The sequence below is a fragment of the Octodon degus genome, unplaced genomic scaffold (genome assembly GCF_000260255.1).
Source record: "Octodon degus isolate 3935 unplaced genomic scaffold, OctDeg1.0 scaffold00145, whole genome shotgun sequence".
In the NCBI taxonomy this organism is placed as follows: Eukaryota; Metazoa; Chordata; class Mammalia; order Rodentia; family Octodontidae; genus Octodon; species Octodon degus.
Window position 1 is genome coordinate 4,386,541 of NW_004524721.1, and position 17,485 is coordinate 4,404,025.

At 35.8% G+C, this 17,485-nt stretch overlaps 1 protein-coding gene across 1 annotated transcript in view; it reads right to left on the reverse strand.

Annotated features, from left to right (window-relative positions):
- Myo3a (myosin IIIA) overlaps positions 1-17,485 on the reverse strand; it is a 180,483-nt gene that overhangs the window by 123,107 nt on the left and 39,891 nt on the right. The window contains 3 exon segments of the mRNA XM_004641883.1: positions 8,186-8,341; positions 11,420-11,485; positions 14,326-14,471. Coding sequence (XP_004641940.1) covers positions 8,186-8,341; positions 11,420-11,485; positions 14,326-14,471 — 368 coding nt within the window.

Consider the following 17,485-nt stretch of genomic DNA (forward strand, 5'->3'; position numbering starts at 1 on the left):
ACCTAATAAAGAACTTACAGTCTGAACCAGGCACTTTTAACACTGAGTGCCTAAACAACTTTTAATTTTCTCTTTTCTTTATTAATTCATTAAAATGTCTCCAAGTTGCCTTATATTCTGGCTTGAAACCATATAGATGAGCCAAAAGGAAGGACTGCAATCACTGTCAATGTAGTCGGTATATTTGATCTAAAAAACAACTGTATGACTGACTAGATACTTGTAAGTATTCACTTCCATTTCTGTGAAATATGTTCAATACAAACTAACTTATACAGATCAGTATTACTCATCACGTGCACACGAGAGTAGCTAGTAAATTATCTTGCTTTGTATATAAATTTTAAAAATATAAAATGGTAACATGTTAATTATACTATATTACTATCCACAAAATGAAATTTTAATTTGGAGTTTGTTATTAAAGTAGATGTTGGATTCAAATTATTTTGCTTTTATTTCCAAGAAATACAAATCGCAGTTTAAATACTATTTTTAGGTAAAGTTTCAGTATATGTAGAAGAAACAATTTTGAGCCTACTTAAATATTCCATATAAAAGGGAGCCATTCATTGTCAGCAGCTCAAAATAATTATCCAAGATGGGGGAAACTCCAAAATGGTTAGGATATAAGATTCTGCCTCCAATTGAAGCCCGAGAGTGAGTTGGATCCAAGAGACACCCTAGGTGCTCTCACCCAAGCAGAGGCCTCTGACCCAAGCAGGAAAAAGCAGATGCCCTAGGCTGGAATTTAGAATCTCAGAGAAGTGACGCCGAGTGTAAAATCATTTTGCATTTCTTTTATATTTTCCATTTCACTGGAATGTAAGTTCTTAAGATAAGGAAAGGCTTTTCATGTTCATAGGTTAATAGCATAAATCCTGTTAAAATGGTCTTATTAACAAAAGCAGTCCAAAAATGCAACACAATATCCACCAAAATACTAGTGACACTGCTAAAAGAATTAAAAAGTAAATTCTAAAATCTGTTTGGGGATACAAAAGATCCACAACAGCCATGGTAGTTCTGAGCAACAAGAGCAACACTGGAGGAGTCACAGTGACCAACTTAAGTGCACTGTACAGCAGCAGGAGCAAGATAACATGTTACTGGCACAAGAATAGATGAGCAGGCCAGGGAAATAGAATAGAGGACACATTAACAAGTCCACACACCTGCCACCATCTGAGTCTTGATAAAATACTTAAGAACATACATTGGAGAAAAAGACAAAACCTCCTTCTTTAAAAAACAGTGCTGTGAAAACTTGGTATTCTTAAGAAGATCAAAGCTAGATCTCTATTGCTCATCTTGCACAGAAAGCAATTCAAACTCAATCAAATTACCTATATTTAAGATTTGAAGTTGCTAGAAGAAATTATAGGGGAACTATTTCATGACACAGACACAGGTGATGACTTGCTGATTAAGACCCTAATAGTTCAAGAAATAGCAATAGTCAAAAAATGAAACTCCATCAAATCTACAAGTTTCTGCACAGCAAAGAAAATAACAAACTGAAGAGATAGCCCACAGAATGGGAGGAAACCTAAGCCAGTGACAACAGAGGAACATAAAGTACTCAAAAAATTAGTAATAAGAAAATGAATCAACCAATACATGGACAAGTCTGAATACTTATTAGGAGAAATGTAAATGACAAATAAATGTATGAAAAATATTTAACATTTCTAGCTGTCAGGTAAATACAAATCAAAGCTGTATGCAAGATTTCATCTCACAAGGGGTCAGGTTGACTATTATCAAGAATTTAAAAGACAGTAACTATGGTGAGAATGGAGGCAGGAGGATCCCTTACACACTGTTAGTGGGAATGGAAATAGAAATCAGTGTAAAGGTACATCAAAGATCTAAAAGTAGAGCAGCTATCTGTATCAGTCATACTACTCCTTGGTATATGCCCAAAAGAACTAAAAGCCAGACTAATACAGTGATGCTTATAGTGCAATAGTTAAGTTATAGAGACAGCCTAGGCTCCCCTCAACTAACAAATGACTAAAGAAAATGTGGTACTGCACATATACACCAAGGAGTATTATTTAGCCATAAAAGAGAATGAAATCTTGTCATGTGCAGGAAAATGAATGAAGCTAGAGATCATCACACTAGTGAAATCAGCACATTCAGAAACATATACTTTCAATATTAAAAAATATTTTTTCTCATATGTGGAATCTAGGAGAAGGAGAGGGAGAAAAGGGAGAGGGGAGGGTAGAAGGGAGGGATGTGAAAGCAGAAGAGACAAGGAGGAAGAAGGGTGTCCAGGGAGCAGGCAAGGAAAGGCAGGGAGGGACCAGCCAAATAGTGCAGCAGATTAAAGCACCTGCAAGAAGGTGCAAGGGCCGGGGGTTCAAGCCCTGGGCCTGCAGTGCAGGCCCTGCCCAAGGAGCAAGCTGAGACAGCAATTGAGACTGGGTGTGGTAGCACATGCCTGTAATCCCAGCTCTTGGGAGGCTGTAAATAGGTGGATCACTACAAGTCTGATTTACTAGTGAGACCCTAAACACCCTGTAGACCATTCCCTAAAATTAAAAAAAAAAAGGCAAGGCAAGGGATGATAATGGAGTGGGGAAACATTTGCAGCATGTTTGTGCATGTATGAACGTGCCAAAACAAAACTTGTATTTTGCACAACTAATATAAACCTTTCAAAAATAAATCAGATCTCAAATAATTTATGGCATTTAGCAAGCCCTTGTTCCCACATGAAATGCGAGGGGCAGGCAAGCAGGCTTCGGCAGCACACGGTGGAAGGCAGTGCTTGAGGAAGGTTACATTGGGCATAGGGGGCATAGGCCCATCCTGTGTCCTGATTTCACTCCACCCCTGGCTTCTGCCTCCTCCTTAGTTCTCTGAGCCACACAGCACTGTTAGTGAATTGCTGCTCTTTTTAAAAATTATCTTCTATCATTATGAGTCAAAAAGGCTGAATGGTATGTTTCAATTGCGAGTGACTTTTATATATTAATCCAGTACACCAGATAATTAAATATTTTAAATTCTGGGTTCCAAAGTAAAAATTTTAAAACATTTCATAATTTAAATTTCTACTCTGTCTGTATTCTTGAGTTGCCAAGTTTAACTACCATCACAAATGCACACACATGTTTTAAAGGCTCACTGAAGCAGCTGCATTCACAGCATCTTCATTCCTGAGGATGGTCGGGTAAGCCATGACTGATTTGTGCACTTAGGCCTGGCCTAGTAATTGAGAGCTCTTGCACCCAGTTCACCATATCTCCTAATAGCACTGCACCATCACCATCTTCAAGTTTAAAGTATTCCATTTGATTCAACTTACAATGAATTATCATTTTTTCCTAAAAAATTGACCCTTCTAAATACATTCTTCAATTCCAAAAGATGTATCACAATAGCAAAAACTTTAGCTTTGTGTTAGCTATGTTGATTTACAATAGTCAGATTTTGGATCAATGTTACCAATATTAGGAACTATAGTAGTTTTGTAAGGAATAATTACGTTGTTGTTTTTTTGTCAGTGTATTCCCAGTGGCAGAGGCATGCCTCTTCTCATCTGCATATATCTCAAACTTTGAGACTAATAAAAGACTGAGGAGCACCAAAATATTTGATTCTCCTTTGACCTGGGACCAAGATCTGTAGTTAAGAGATTTTTGTGGATTTATGATGTAAGCCCCTACTTGAGAAAAATAAAATATTTTAAAATAGAATTAAAGTATTTTAGCAATATTAAAATAGAGCTCATAGGTTGGATACATGTTGGTTGAAAGGACAGATAGCACTGGCTGGCTCAAAATCCAGGGAAGAAAACAGAAAAGACTAGAAGGTGAGGGAGCTGAAGCACCTGACCTGTATGCAGGTGCTGATCTAGGCCTGGAGGACAGAAGGAGCCTACACAGGAGGGTCCCTGGCCTGGAACAGAAGATCCAAACTGTATCTTCTTCCCTTCCTTTGGGATGGTAGGAGAAAAAGTAAGACAAGTCGCCCTCCCACTTGCTCAGTGATCGTATCTGCAATGTCGTTCAACTCCTGGGGGACAGAAAAGCTGGGGAATCCTGAAGCCCGATTATGGCAAAGGCTATTCTTCCAAAAACAGAATGCAGAAAGAAAGAAAGAAAGAAAGAAAGAAAGAAAGAAAGAAAGAAAGAAAGAAAGAAAGAAAGAAAGAAAGAGAAGAAAGCAAGTTCCTCCCATTAAAGACAGCAAAATAAACTAAATTCTAAATCACACAAAGAAAGAAACCAAATATTAAGTAAGTAAAATAAACTCAGTGAGAGAATAATTCACATTGTTGCAGTACAAATTTAAAGTTACTTTGCAGTGTTACTTGTCAAGGAAAAAGAGAACAGAATAATATTCACAAAAAGTAAAAATAATAGCCACATATGAATAGCCAGGTTATTTAACCAGATATTTCAGCTACAAATAAAGTGAAACTGCTGAAAAAATGATTATGAACAATTCTAAAATAAAAAATACATGCTGATACAAATATGACATGAAAAATTAACATATAGCATAACAACAGGTGTAGTCCTAACAGTGAACTACAAAACAATTTTCAGTAGCTTATGCAGAATGCAGCAAATCTGAAAGACAAACTACAAGACATATAAGGTAAATTACAAAGTCTTAACAGCTATTCCTCAAGAGTAAAAAATAAAAGTAGTGAGAGGGATCAATATTTACAAGAATAATGAGTGACATGTTTCCATAATTGACCAAAGCATAAATTCTTATACTGAAAGCATATTGTTTTTCTAACAGAATAAAGAATACATCATGTAATGATTCATAGAAGTACTGAGCTTAATGCAATGCTTGCATCTTGGGAGACAATTCTACGAAAGCACATTCACGTAAAGACATACAGATGGGTCTGTATGGTCTGACAACCATCCTCTCACTGTCACGATGTGCCACCATTTTATCAGTAGTTTAATTCCACTCACAACCATACTTTTTCCTCACTAAAAGTGTGTTAATTCTGTCTCTGCATGAAGACTATAAATTCATGTGTGAAAGGATTATCACTCAAGATCATCCACTATTGTTAGGCCACTTACTTATGGACAAAGCTGGGCTTTGAGACCAAGACTTGGGGTCCTGGGAAGTCATTCATTATCTGCACAGCATTATGCAAATTAACTGAACTATACCAAATTCAGTTCTTCTCAACTGTGAAAATGGGGTGTCATAAAATACTTTCCTCAGAATTGTTTTAAAATCACATGAGACAATATAAAAGAAGTCCTAACACAGTAGCTGGGAACTAGACAGAATTGAACAATAGGAATTTTTTTAAAACTAGGAATTAAATACATAAACTCACAACAGGAATTCAAATAAATCATGTTCTATTTCATATATATATATACACACACACACACATTTTATTTAGGAAGGGTCTTCAGGGTGTTCAGGGTCTCACTACTAGACTGGACTTGTAGTGATCTGCCTGTTTACAGTCTCCAAAGAGTTGGGATTACAGGTGTGCACCACCATGCCCAGTCTCAATTGCCATCTCAGTGCACCCCAGTGGCAGGGCTGGCACAGCAGGCTCGGGGATCGAACCCCTGGCCCCTGAGCCTGCTTGTAGGCACTTTAATCCGCTGAGCTATTTCGCTGGCCTATGTTCTATTTTCTGCTTGTTTCTTTCGATTCCCTAAAAACTGATACGCTTCTAAAATGAAGCCAGTTATACAAACTTGAAATATTCTAATACCTCCAGATGTAGCATATAGGAAATAACAAAGAGCATAATTAAAAGGCAAGAGAAGTTGCTGTATGCTCCTCGATGAACAATAAAAAGCTCTCAAAATGATAGTTATGTAGGATTATATAAAATATATTAGATGAACCCTTATTTAAAAGGTCATTGCAGATTTCTATGAAACAGTACCAATCTTATGTTGGGTATTTTTTTTTCATATATATATGTGTGTGTATGTGTGAATAAAAGACAGGGAAGAATATAAAGTCAATGGAAAATGGAAAAATACTTTTTAAAGTTTCTAATACTAGGAGAAAATATCAACCATGTCTTTTAAATAAATCGTAAGTCAAAGATATAGCATAAATCTTAAAACAAAAATTAAGATTAAGCAATATTCAGAAAATTAAATACTAACTAAAAATTAAATGTTTCAGAACAACTGAACTAAGATAAAGTTTTCATGACAATAAAGAAGTACTAAGAATAGAATATAAGATAAATACTGGAATGGCAAATAAATGACCAGCACTTCTAACAGTCTGGGGATATGATATCACACAAAATTCTAGTGTGTTGTGGACATGGATAATGGAAAATATTTTACTTTTAGTTTTCAAAGGTATGTTTGCTAAGTATAAAATTCAGAGAGGACAGACTATTTTTTTCTTTCTTTCAGTCCTTTAATTAGTCTAGTTTCTTACACACTTGGTCTTTTTTTTTCCTTCTAATGTGGAATAGGATGCTATTTAATTTTGTTCTTCCATAGCTAATATTTTTATGTGTATGCTTTAATGATTTTTTCTTTACAATATGTTTTGGACAATTTCATTTTTGTGTATCTTGGTATGATTTTATTCAAATTTTTTGTGCAAAAGGTTCATTTTTCTTGGAAATGTGGTGTGATAAGGTCAACTAAATTCAGAAATTTTAAATCTTTAAATATTTATTGCCTACCCCTTTTTACTTTGAGAATTCTAATTATATGAATATAAGTTTCTTGATTTTGACACAGAGTGAACTATTATATGACTGATCTGTGATTTCTTTCTTCTTCATTTTTATTTTACAGTTATATTCATTTTAAGTTTGTAAATAATTTATTTACAGTGTGCAATCTTTTTTTTTTTTTTTCAGAACTGGGGATTGAACTCAGGCCCTTGCACTTGCCAGGGAAGTGCTTATTCCACTGAGCCATTTCCCGGCCGTACTGTGCAATCTATTAATCTCATGTGATATATTCATTTCAGAAATATTTCTCTAAAAATCACTCTTCTACATCTTATATCTTTCACATTTCAATATTTGTCTGCAATTTTTAATATACGTAATTACTAATTTTCAATAAAGTTAATGAAAAAGGGCCGGGGAGATGGCTCAGTGGAATAAGCGCTTCCCTGGCAAGCGCAAGGACCTGAGTGCAATCCCCGGTAAAAAAAAAAAAAAAAAAAAAAAAAGTTAATGAAAAGGAAAATTTAAAATTAAATGAAGCCAGTAAGATTCTCAAGAATAAATTTAAATTACAAATCAGTATTTTCTGACTTAGCAGTCATTTCAACAGGAAATTATCTGAAGGGAAAAGTAAGAGACTCCTGTACAACTCTTTGCAGTGTTACTTGTTAAGGTAAAAAGAATAAGTAATAACTTACATATCTAACGACAGAGAAAACTTTAAATCAGTCACTGATCAATAAGTTGAGGCAGTGCTGTAAAGCCATTAAAATTTTTGTGGTACAAAGATAATAATATGAATATTTTACTGTTTAAAGAAAGAATACAGGCTCCAGAATTCATAAAATGTAGTTTTGCTTTAAAATATATATTCATTTATAAGAGATACTAAAAGATGACATTAAAATATTAGACTTGATTAATTTCTATATTGTGTACCTTTGTCCTAAAATTCCTAAAATAAATGTACTATTAAAAATCCAAATAGAACAACTGGAAAAATAGCTCAGCAGCACAGTACCTGCCTGGTAAACATAAGGTCCTGAGTTAGATTCCGGGAACAAAAAAGAAAATCCAAATAGAATCTATAAGAACATGTATATGCTGTGACATTATAACCAGAGAAAATGATACCAACAAAAAATATAGTCAAGTGGTCGGGGAGGTGGCTCAGTGGAATAAGTGCTTCCCTAGCAAGAGCAAGGGCCTGAGTTCAATCCCCAGTTCTGAAAAAAAAAAAAAAAATCCCATTACTAATCATCTAATAAAGTTTACTGTGTAAAGTTTACCTTTTTGTTCTGACTCATGTCATTTCAAAAATGCTGCTGGTCACTGCTGCAATAGCAGAAGACAACTCAGCATGTTAAATTCACTTTCCATGTGAGCAACCCACTACCTCCCAACCACACTAGAGAACTGAAATGAGTTAGTTTTTCTACCTTAGACACTACTGCACTGTAAAACTGTTCAGTCTTGAGTTAATGTTTAGATTTTGGAACTCAAGCTTTGTTTGGTTACCTGGCTTTTTCTGTGCCTCCCATGCTGTGGTGGATTTCAATGAATTCCATTAGCTGTTTTTGTAACATCACTTCTTTTCCTTCAATCTGAGTAATAAATTTATGCTGTAAAAGATCTGACACTGTTGGACGCTTTTCATAATCTTTAGTCAAACATCTGCACTGGCAAGAAAGAACACGTGATTATTAGATAAGTTAGAGGATTGAAACTATCATTCATATTCCTAAAAAAACTACTTTACTCTAAGCAAGTGACACTTATAAATGCTCAGCATGAGCACAGTGCAAAATGTATGAGACGGTAAGATGAAGAACAAAGTCTATGAAATGCACACATCTCTCTGGGAAGCTCCTGCAGTGGCAACAGCTTTCAACTCAGTGCTGCTCCCTCCGTCTCCAGCAAGCATCCTGCACAGCATTAACAAAACTGTCCCTGTGGTAAAGTGCCCTGGGAAGTCAGAAGCTAAAGAGAGATGACAATAAAGCCATCATCATCTTAAGACTCATCCGAAATTAAACTGTCCATTTACTTTCAGGATGCCTTTGAAGATGTCTCAGTGGATCTATTTCTTTCTGGAGATATAAATGTTAAGCCATTTGAGAAGGCCAATCTTCTGTGGATGTTTAAATTCTATGTCAGTAGGTGTTTTTAAGGTCATACAGCCAATACATTGATGTAATCACAGCTGTTGAAGGGTTCAACTGCAGCATAATCACGAGAAAAATGAAAGCCAGTGTGACCAACTGGGAGGACCACACAGGAGGAGCATTTGAATCTTAGGGTGTTTAAACAGTCCTGTAACTGTCTTCAAATATGTCATGAGAGGAGTTTGACTAGTTATCAGGGGACACAAGGGGCAAAAACATCCCTAGTATTTATTGGAAGAATCAAGAGTAACAGATTTCAGGTCAGTGTCAAGAGAACTTTTCAAGTGAGGTTTATCAAGGTGGAATGCGCGGCCCTGGGAAGCATGATGGTCTTCACGAGGGATACTTAAGTACTGACTGATCCATCACTCAGGGGCCATATTGGAGAAGAATTTCAGCTCTTCATGGAAGTTTGAGCATTATAATTTTCCAAGATTTTTCTGATTGAGACATAGAAACTCTGTAATTAAGAAAAAGTGGATTGTCATTTGAAGATATTAAAAAAGGGAAAAAGAAGGAGAAAGAGAAGGAAGAGGAAGGGAGGAGGAGGAAAGGAGGGGAAGAGAGAAAGGAGAAGCAGGAAGAAGGGTAGGAGGTGGGAAAGAGAAAGAGAAGGGAGGAAGAAAAGAAGGAGGAATGAAGAAAGAAAAAGGAGTGAAAGATGAGGAAGAGGAATAAGAAGGAAGCAAAAAGAGAAGAACAGGAAGAAGATGTGGAGGAAAACAAGAGGGGGAGGAGAAAAAAGAGGAAGAGAAGGAAAGGAGAGGAAGGAGGAAACAAAGGAGGAAGAAAAAAGGAGAAGTAGGAAGAGGAGCTCAAGGAGGATGAGAAAAGGGAGGAGGGGAAAGAGGAAGAGAAGGAAGAAAAGGGGATGAAGGAAGAGGGGAGGAAAAGGAGGAAGAGGAACAGGAGGAGGAGGAGGAGAAGGAGAAGGAGGAGGAGGAGGAGGAGGAGGAGGAACCCCTTCTGCCCAGTCCTTAACTTGAGCAATACCACTGAAAATCAGTACTGCTGATCCTTGTGGAATATAGTTTGTCAATTTCTTTCATTGGGCTTAACCAGAAAGATGTTTCCTAAGGTTGCTAAAATATGCTAAGAAGCAAAGGTGATGATAACTGAGAATAAGATAAAATGCTTGTATTTTCTACTCAGTTTAACAGAAATCATCAATAGCACTCATATCTATGTACTCTGAAAAGTTCCATGTAGAAATATTTTATTCAAGTAAGAACTACCAAACAGCCAATGTGTACCAGGCACTTAGCTTGACACTAGAGTTGTACTATCTAGGTAGAAGGAAAGGCATCCAAACAGGTAAGTTTAATCAAATTGGCAATGTTAGAAGTGAAAGAAGATGAAAATACAATTGCACCAGGGACACACTACCAACTGCTTGTAGGAAACTAGGCAATGTTTCCTGGTGGGAACTGTGAGGAACACGGGAAAGAAACCAAGTGCCACTGTGAATCTATATGGAAGGATCTGCAGACAGCAGGCAGGCACTGGGTATTATGGGGGTCCCTTTAAAGTTATCTCTGATTTTCTTAAGATATTTGAGAAATATGATTGGAATTTATTAAATATAATGTAGTTGACAGCACACTCTTAGGAATATCTGGTCAATGAAAACTCACATAAAAAATTATCAGCCCATCTTGTGTTCTTACAAACTCTGTCTCTTGCCTATAGGACAACATGAAGGTATTCTAGGAAAACCAAAGTCTGGCTGTGTTCTCTGCTTTTTGCCCTTTGTCCATTTTCTGAATAGAGTCTGGCACTCCAAATTTCCATGACTCCCTTCCTCCTTTTTACAACCAGGGATTATCCCTGATCTTACACATTGCAGGTGAATGCAGATTGAAATTGTAAAACAGGTTCGTGGGACAGATCTTTATAAATGGCTGACTCTTAGTCTCTAGTCAATTGCATAGAGGCACTGCAGTTGAGCTAAATATTTGTCAAATTAAGAGTGTTCCTTCAATTGCAAATGCACACACTGGGGGCCGGGGAGATGGCTCAGTAGAATAAGCACTTGCCTGACAAGCACACGGGCCTGAGTTCAATCCTCAGTTCGCCAAAAGAAAGAAAATATTAGCTTGAAATGACTGGAATCCAGCCAAAATCAAATGCATACACTTTTCATAAACATGATCTGCTTATTCACTGATTGCAATGAAAATTCTCTGACTATAATGAGAATTAGTGATGCAGGTAAATGAAGGGCTAAATAACTGACTAAACAGGCAATGACTGGGCAGGTGGGAGGTGCTGAGGGCAGCATGCCGCAGGAGGGTGAATAGGAGAACATGTCCGTGGGCTCCTGAGTGGCCACAGAAGCCTAGTGGTGGTCCCAATGGGTACACTTGTCTGAAGGTCAGTTTTTAATGCAGTGATGAACTGAAGAACATTTAGAGGACACTACTGAAAATGATGAAAACCTCTGAAGCTATTTAACAAGAAACAGGAAATTTAGAGGCCAATGGCATTACTGAAAAAATGCACAGTTCAAAGTTAGGGCAGGATGCTACCAGTTTGGTACATCAGATTCGATTTGATTCAATTTCCTACAGATTCTATTGTTACTCACTTGCTAATGAAGTCATTGAATTCTGCTGACCATAGCTCAGGCTGCCTTAGCTGTGGGGGTGGGTTCCTAGAAAAGAAGAATCAGGGTTGGATGGTGGCTACTGGTCAGTCAATACCACCCGAGAAGCACAGACAGACAGGCTGACGTACAGCTGCACCTGCAGGTGCTGCCATTACAATCCAATGCTGGCCCCAATTTCCAATTTGAAGAAAAAGAATTCGTAATGAATCACTCTTTACACAAAATGACAGGTTCCTTGATTTTCTGCAAGAATTTAATACATGGTTCAATTTTCCAATAGTTCATTTTTTTTTCTTTTAAAGAATCTTCTCACTTTTACCTGAGAACACTCAGGGAAACCATCAATACCTACCTAACTAGAAATAATGAATATTAGGATAAAGATTTTTTTCCCCCATACACCTTGCAGAAGTCTCAGGAATGCCAGGGTGCAAAGAGGTGAGCTGAAAGTTGAGTTGTTTGGAGTAGGCAGGAAACACCACTAAGAGGCACAGTAGAATAACTCTGTGATTGTTCTTTTGTTACTGTACATGGGAGGACAAAAGTATTACAAAGCACTACAAAAGCAAGGAACTGGAAATTATTATTAGCTATAAAGCTCTGAATGCCACTTAAGAAGATTTTATTATTAATTCTTTTCACTTTTAAGCTGAACAAATCTTTTCTTTCTTGGCCTGTCCATGAATACAAAGGAACATCACTTGAAAATGAGGCTGATCTAAAGCTGTAATCAAGCAACATTGATCAACCACGATAGCTGAATTCACTAAAGGGCTGCTTTATGTTCATTCTAACAGCTCTTTGTTTTCCTTAGTGGAATGGAAATGCTTTGTCTTCAGTTCTGCATTACTCCTTAAATAGCCGATGAAATTAATGTACAGTTTGTACAGGCTCGTTAAAAGGAAGTACAGCTACTCATCTACCCCAGATCACGACAAACCTCATTTTCCAAACCTCACGACTATTTGAAGATTGCTGATCTGCACATAAAAAGAAGTAATGCTTTTTGCCAACAGTCTCTGTTCCTTCTTCCCTAAAATTTTCCTTTTATGAGATTTTGAGTATAACAAAGTTTTGATGATTTCATAACACCTAGAATTGGGGAGCTTTTCAGATTCTGTGTACTTATTTCTATAGATAGTACTCTAAACATTCCCATTAGGGATATACTAATGAGAAATAATAAGGAATAATTTATTTGATTCAATTTCCAGAATTATTTGGCACCTTGCTTGCTATGCAAGGATGATGTATCAGTGTTTGTCATCCTTTTGCCTCTACATGGTACCAGAGCCAAGAGTAAAAGTACTAGGTTATGTACTGTGGTTCAAACCACAGCTAAAATGGCTCTGAAAGTACAGGGCTCATCTTACAAACTGCGTGATAACAGGAATGAGGAAAACCCAATTTTTTCCTGACTTCCTCAACTAAAATGAAATGCCTCAGAGCTGCTATACAGAACATTCCCCCTGGTTTCTGTAACCTCCTAACCTAACAAATAAGTACCACTGTATATTACAAATAGCAAAAACTGCGATGACACAAATTGTTTGGTAAAACACAATTTATATCTAAAGTATTATAATACAGAACATATTCACAGATAGAAAACTCAAGACTAAAAAAAAAACAAGTTATGTTAGGGTGAAAAAATAAGGTTCAGAAAGATGAAATATTCCACTTTTTCCCACTCAAGTGAGATCTGAAAAAGAAAAAACACAGAGCTAACATGAATGTAGAAAGGAAATTATCAGAGAAGAGGAACAGAATAAGGAGGAGAGAGGAGGAAGGGAAAGGAGAATGAAGGGGGGATGGGAGAGACCACTGAATGTTATAAGCACGTACCAATATGCCACCATTCTGTACAAATACTATGCTCTACTATAAAAAGAAAAAATAATATGGCCAGCAAATTACAGAAAAAACCACAAATGCTTTGGTGCTGTAATTTAGTTACGTGCCAAATATTTTGAATAGATCCATTTAGAAATGGATATAACATGTAGACACTTTGTAGAACTAGACCACTCCCCCTACTTCTAGCAAAGCTTTGTACTTCTGTGTCCTGATGCTGAGACCACAAGATGTGTTTAATGGACAGGGTATGAAGAAACCATAACATAGCCCCTACTCCGACCTGGGTCCCTGACTGCACATGCTCCATTGTGCACTCTATTAGAATTAAGGCAAAACCTTTAAAATTTTCAAAAATGACACCTGGATAATTAAGGACAGGCAACCTTTCCACATTCATTTTGTGAAATATCTACAACTAATCAACACATATATAACACCGTATTTAAAGAAACTAGTTATAACTTTGTTCTTGATGCACACACTAGAGGGGAGATGTCTGCTCCTAGGAAAAGTCTCACCTAGACAGTAATGTTCTTCCTTGCTTCAGAGGGCACTCTTCGGTATTACTTTACATGGATCCATTCAAAATGTTAACATATTTAAATCATTATTTATTCAATAAATTTAATTTATCATTTCTTGGTAATACAATTATTTTAAAGTTCTGAACAAAGAAAAGTCAGCAAGTAGTAAAAGAACATGTGGAATGGTGGGTGAAGAAAATCACAGCACACTGACCAAGAACCACACTGCCTCAAGAGAGGTTGAGGAGTAGGAGGAACTGCTACTTTCTGAGATGAAATCCTATCAAAAGAAACACTGACTACCAAGACATTTTTTTTTTACTTAGACCAGGGAAATGCAACTACTGAATGAATACAGTCTTGGGAGAAGCAGAGTATTCTTGGTTACTTTTACCAACTGGCCAGATCACATGTGAATACTTCCATGATGATCACGAGGAGAAATCAATGGCAGAAGCAAGAAAAATGGACAGCAGCCTCTGGGCTCAACTGTAATCTTCTGACCTTGGTATTTTGAAGAGTGCTCTCATGGGGTGCAGCTCAGCAAGTGGAGGATCACCATCTCCCAGCTCAATGGCAGTGATGCCCAGGGACCAAGTGTCACATCTGGCATCATAAGTGGTATCTAATTGTTGTTCACATGCAATCACCTATGAGAAAAAAACAAACAGAAAGGAAAGGTTTGTGATTTTAACAAGTAAACAGCAAAATGTTTGGAAGAAAACTTAAATATTTAACTGGTGAAGTTTGATAGCTGCAAGGAAAGACAAAGGCAATAATTTAGGAAAATAAGCAATCATGTTACTAGCAGAAGTACTATTTTTATTCTGAAAACAGAGAGTACCTTTCCAGGTTTGCAAATATAAAGGAAGGAGTCTACACAAAGGAATATTTTTGAAAATGGAAAACAAAAAAAGAGGAAATAAACAGGGTCCCATATGAGAAAGGATGGCATCAATGCACAGCCACAGATGGTACAGCCAGTCATTCAGTGAACACTTGATGTGGGAATGAGATACTACGAAGAGTGACAATACAGAATACTTCTTTGGGGTCAGGGAGATAGCTCAGCAGTGTAAGTCCTGCTTCGCAAGTGCAAGATCCCAAGTTCAATCCCCAGTACTGAAAGAAAAAAGAAAGAAAGAAAAGTTCATCTTTAGAGAATTAAAAAACCGTGGAAAGTAACTAAATTTGGATAGTTTGGTTAGAGGGCTTTGATCTTTACTGGCAATTAGAAGGCCAGAATTCCAACAGAAGAATGAATCAAGTCTACAAGACATGTAAGTATTTTGTACTCTGAATAACTATTATGAAGACAACAATATACAATGTATATTATTATTATTATTATTATTATTATTATTATTATTATTATTTTTGGCAGAACCAGGTATTGAACTCAGCCCTAGCACTTGCTAGGGAAGCTCTTATTCTACTGAGCCATCTCCCTGGCCCTACAATGTATCAATTATTATAACTGTCCTACTAACCTGTTTTGGAACTGTCTCATTGCTATTTCTTTCTCAAAATTTTTGAAAAAAAAATAAAAAAAGAATTTAAAAAATGAATCAAGTCTGGAAAGATACAAAAAGGTTTTAAGCTATTAACAATGATAAAAAGTAAACAATATAAATAACATTAAATTTAATACACTATATAATTATTGATTTTCAATAAAGTTAATGAGAAAAAATTTTTTTAAATGAACCTTAAAGAAAGCTTACCAACTGCTTATCTGGGTCATGCTAAATTATAAACTTATAGGCAGGTTTAAAAACATGCTACTAACTAAAGGATATAATTGAAAGACAAGAAAAGAAAAAGGATGTGATGTGTTTTTGCAAACTAAGATTATTAAACACAAAGTGATTGCCTTAATCACCCCATAATTAATTTCTAAATGTGTAAATACAAATATAAATGGCCTGTAAATGATCATTGTTAACATCAGTGATCAAAAAAAGGAAGTCAGCTTTACATTTCAAAAACATTTTTACTTGTCCAATAAGTTGTACAGTCACTGTTTCCCTTGAGCCCTGGAACACATGCACCACAGTTTGGAATAGACGGTGTCACATAACCAATAAATACTGTCTTTGATGCACACTTCAACTTTAAAATGCCAAATTGGGAATTTTACTTTTCTTTTTTTAAAAATTTATTTATTTATTTATTTATTTTTGGGAATTTTACTTTTCAACTGATAACTCACTTCAATAAGTTTGTCTTTTAGGGTAAGAAAAACACTGAAATACTTCTATGTCATTATGATATATATTCAATTTGCTTACCTATTGTCTTCTAATTCTTAGAAATATGTCATTAATAACATAGGGATAATATTCACAACATATTTGGGATATCCTGAAGCTACAAAGCTGGTTCAAAATACATTGTTCTTCAAGATTAGAAAGTATTCTTTACAGAGAGATGAGTACAATACACACAAAAGCTCAAGCATATATTTATATGATAGTTTAAATGACTATCATATAGCTTTTCCTCTCTATCATGTCCATTATTTTGGTAAGCAGGAAAGATGCTACTATAGGCTTGGCAATAACAAATAATGATTTATAAAAAAAAAAAAAAAAAAAAAAACCAGACAACTGCTAAGAGCCAGGCATGTAGCTCAGCAGCACAGCACCTGCCTAGCAAACACAAGGCCCGAGTTCAATTCTCGATACAAAAAACAAAACTGTCTAGTAACTGCATATAAGTGAGCGAATGGCACAGTTAAATACATGATAATGGCTTTGGAACTATAAATTCATCTATAGCAACATAAATCATGCTATTATGTTATAGTATAATTATATATGCTACTATTTATATTGATTAGTAATACATGTGGACATAATAAAATATTCAATATATAACTTTTAATTGATTGGTCATTTAAATAAGTTTTTTATGAATTTAAAAACAGTGAAATGGCTAAACAGTAAAAAGTCTCATTTGAATCATACTCAATTTTGTTTTTTTTTGAGTGCACTTCTATCTTTCTTCTAAAATGTGCTCCTTAATAAGTTTTTTAATCTGTTGGAACTGCAAAAGTGTTTCTTAAAATAATTCATCTCCATAGTTTATATTAAGCTTACATTTTAACTTTTATTTTATAAGCAGTAATTGAATCTTATTCAAATAGAGTATACAAGGATTTCATCTTCAAACAAATTTAATTAAAAGATTTTACAGTAATACTATGGCATTTGTATTGCTTCTCCTCCCTTTACTCCCTAGAAAATTGTAGCTAAATAGCAGAGGTTTTCCTGACTGCTGCAGTGAGAATTTTCAAAAATAAGCATTCGTTATTGATAAACATAATGAAAAAGACTAAAAGTATTAATAATGATTGTGAGTAGGAGAGGTGGCAGGGAAATGATGCAAAGAAGGTACTAAAGCTGAACACAGGCCCAGGCAGGTGCTCAGTAAAGGAGCCTGCCATACATATTGATGGACCTGCACCTGGTCCAAAACCGCCAAGGCTTCCTGTATTTCCACTGTCATTCAGAAACAGAATGGAAATACTCATGACATCGGCACATGCTAAATACCCCAAAGTAAATTTAATGAAAAAGTAAAACTGCAAGTAGTTTCTCTTTATGTCATCTAATTCACTCACTCATTCATTCATTCATTCATTCAATTTTTCACTTTTTTT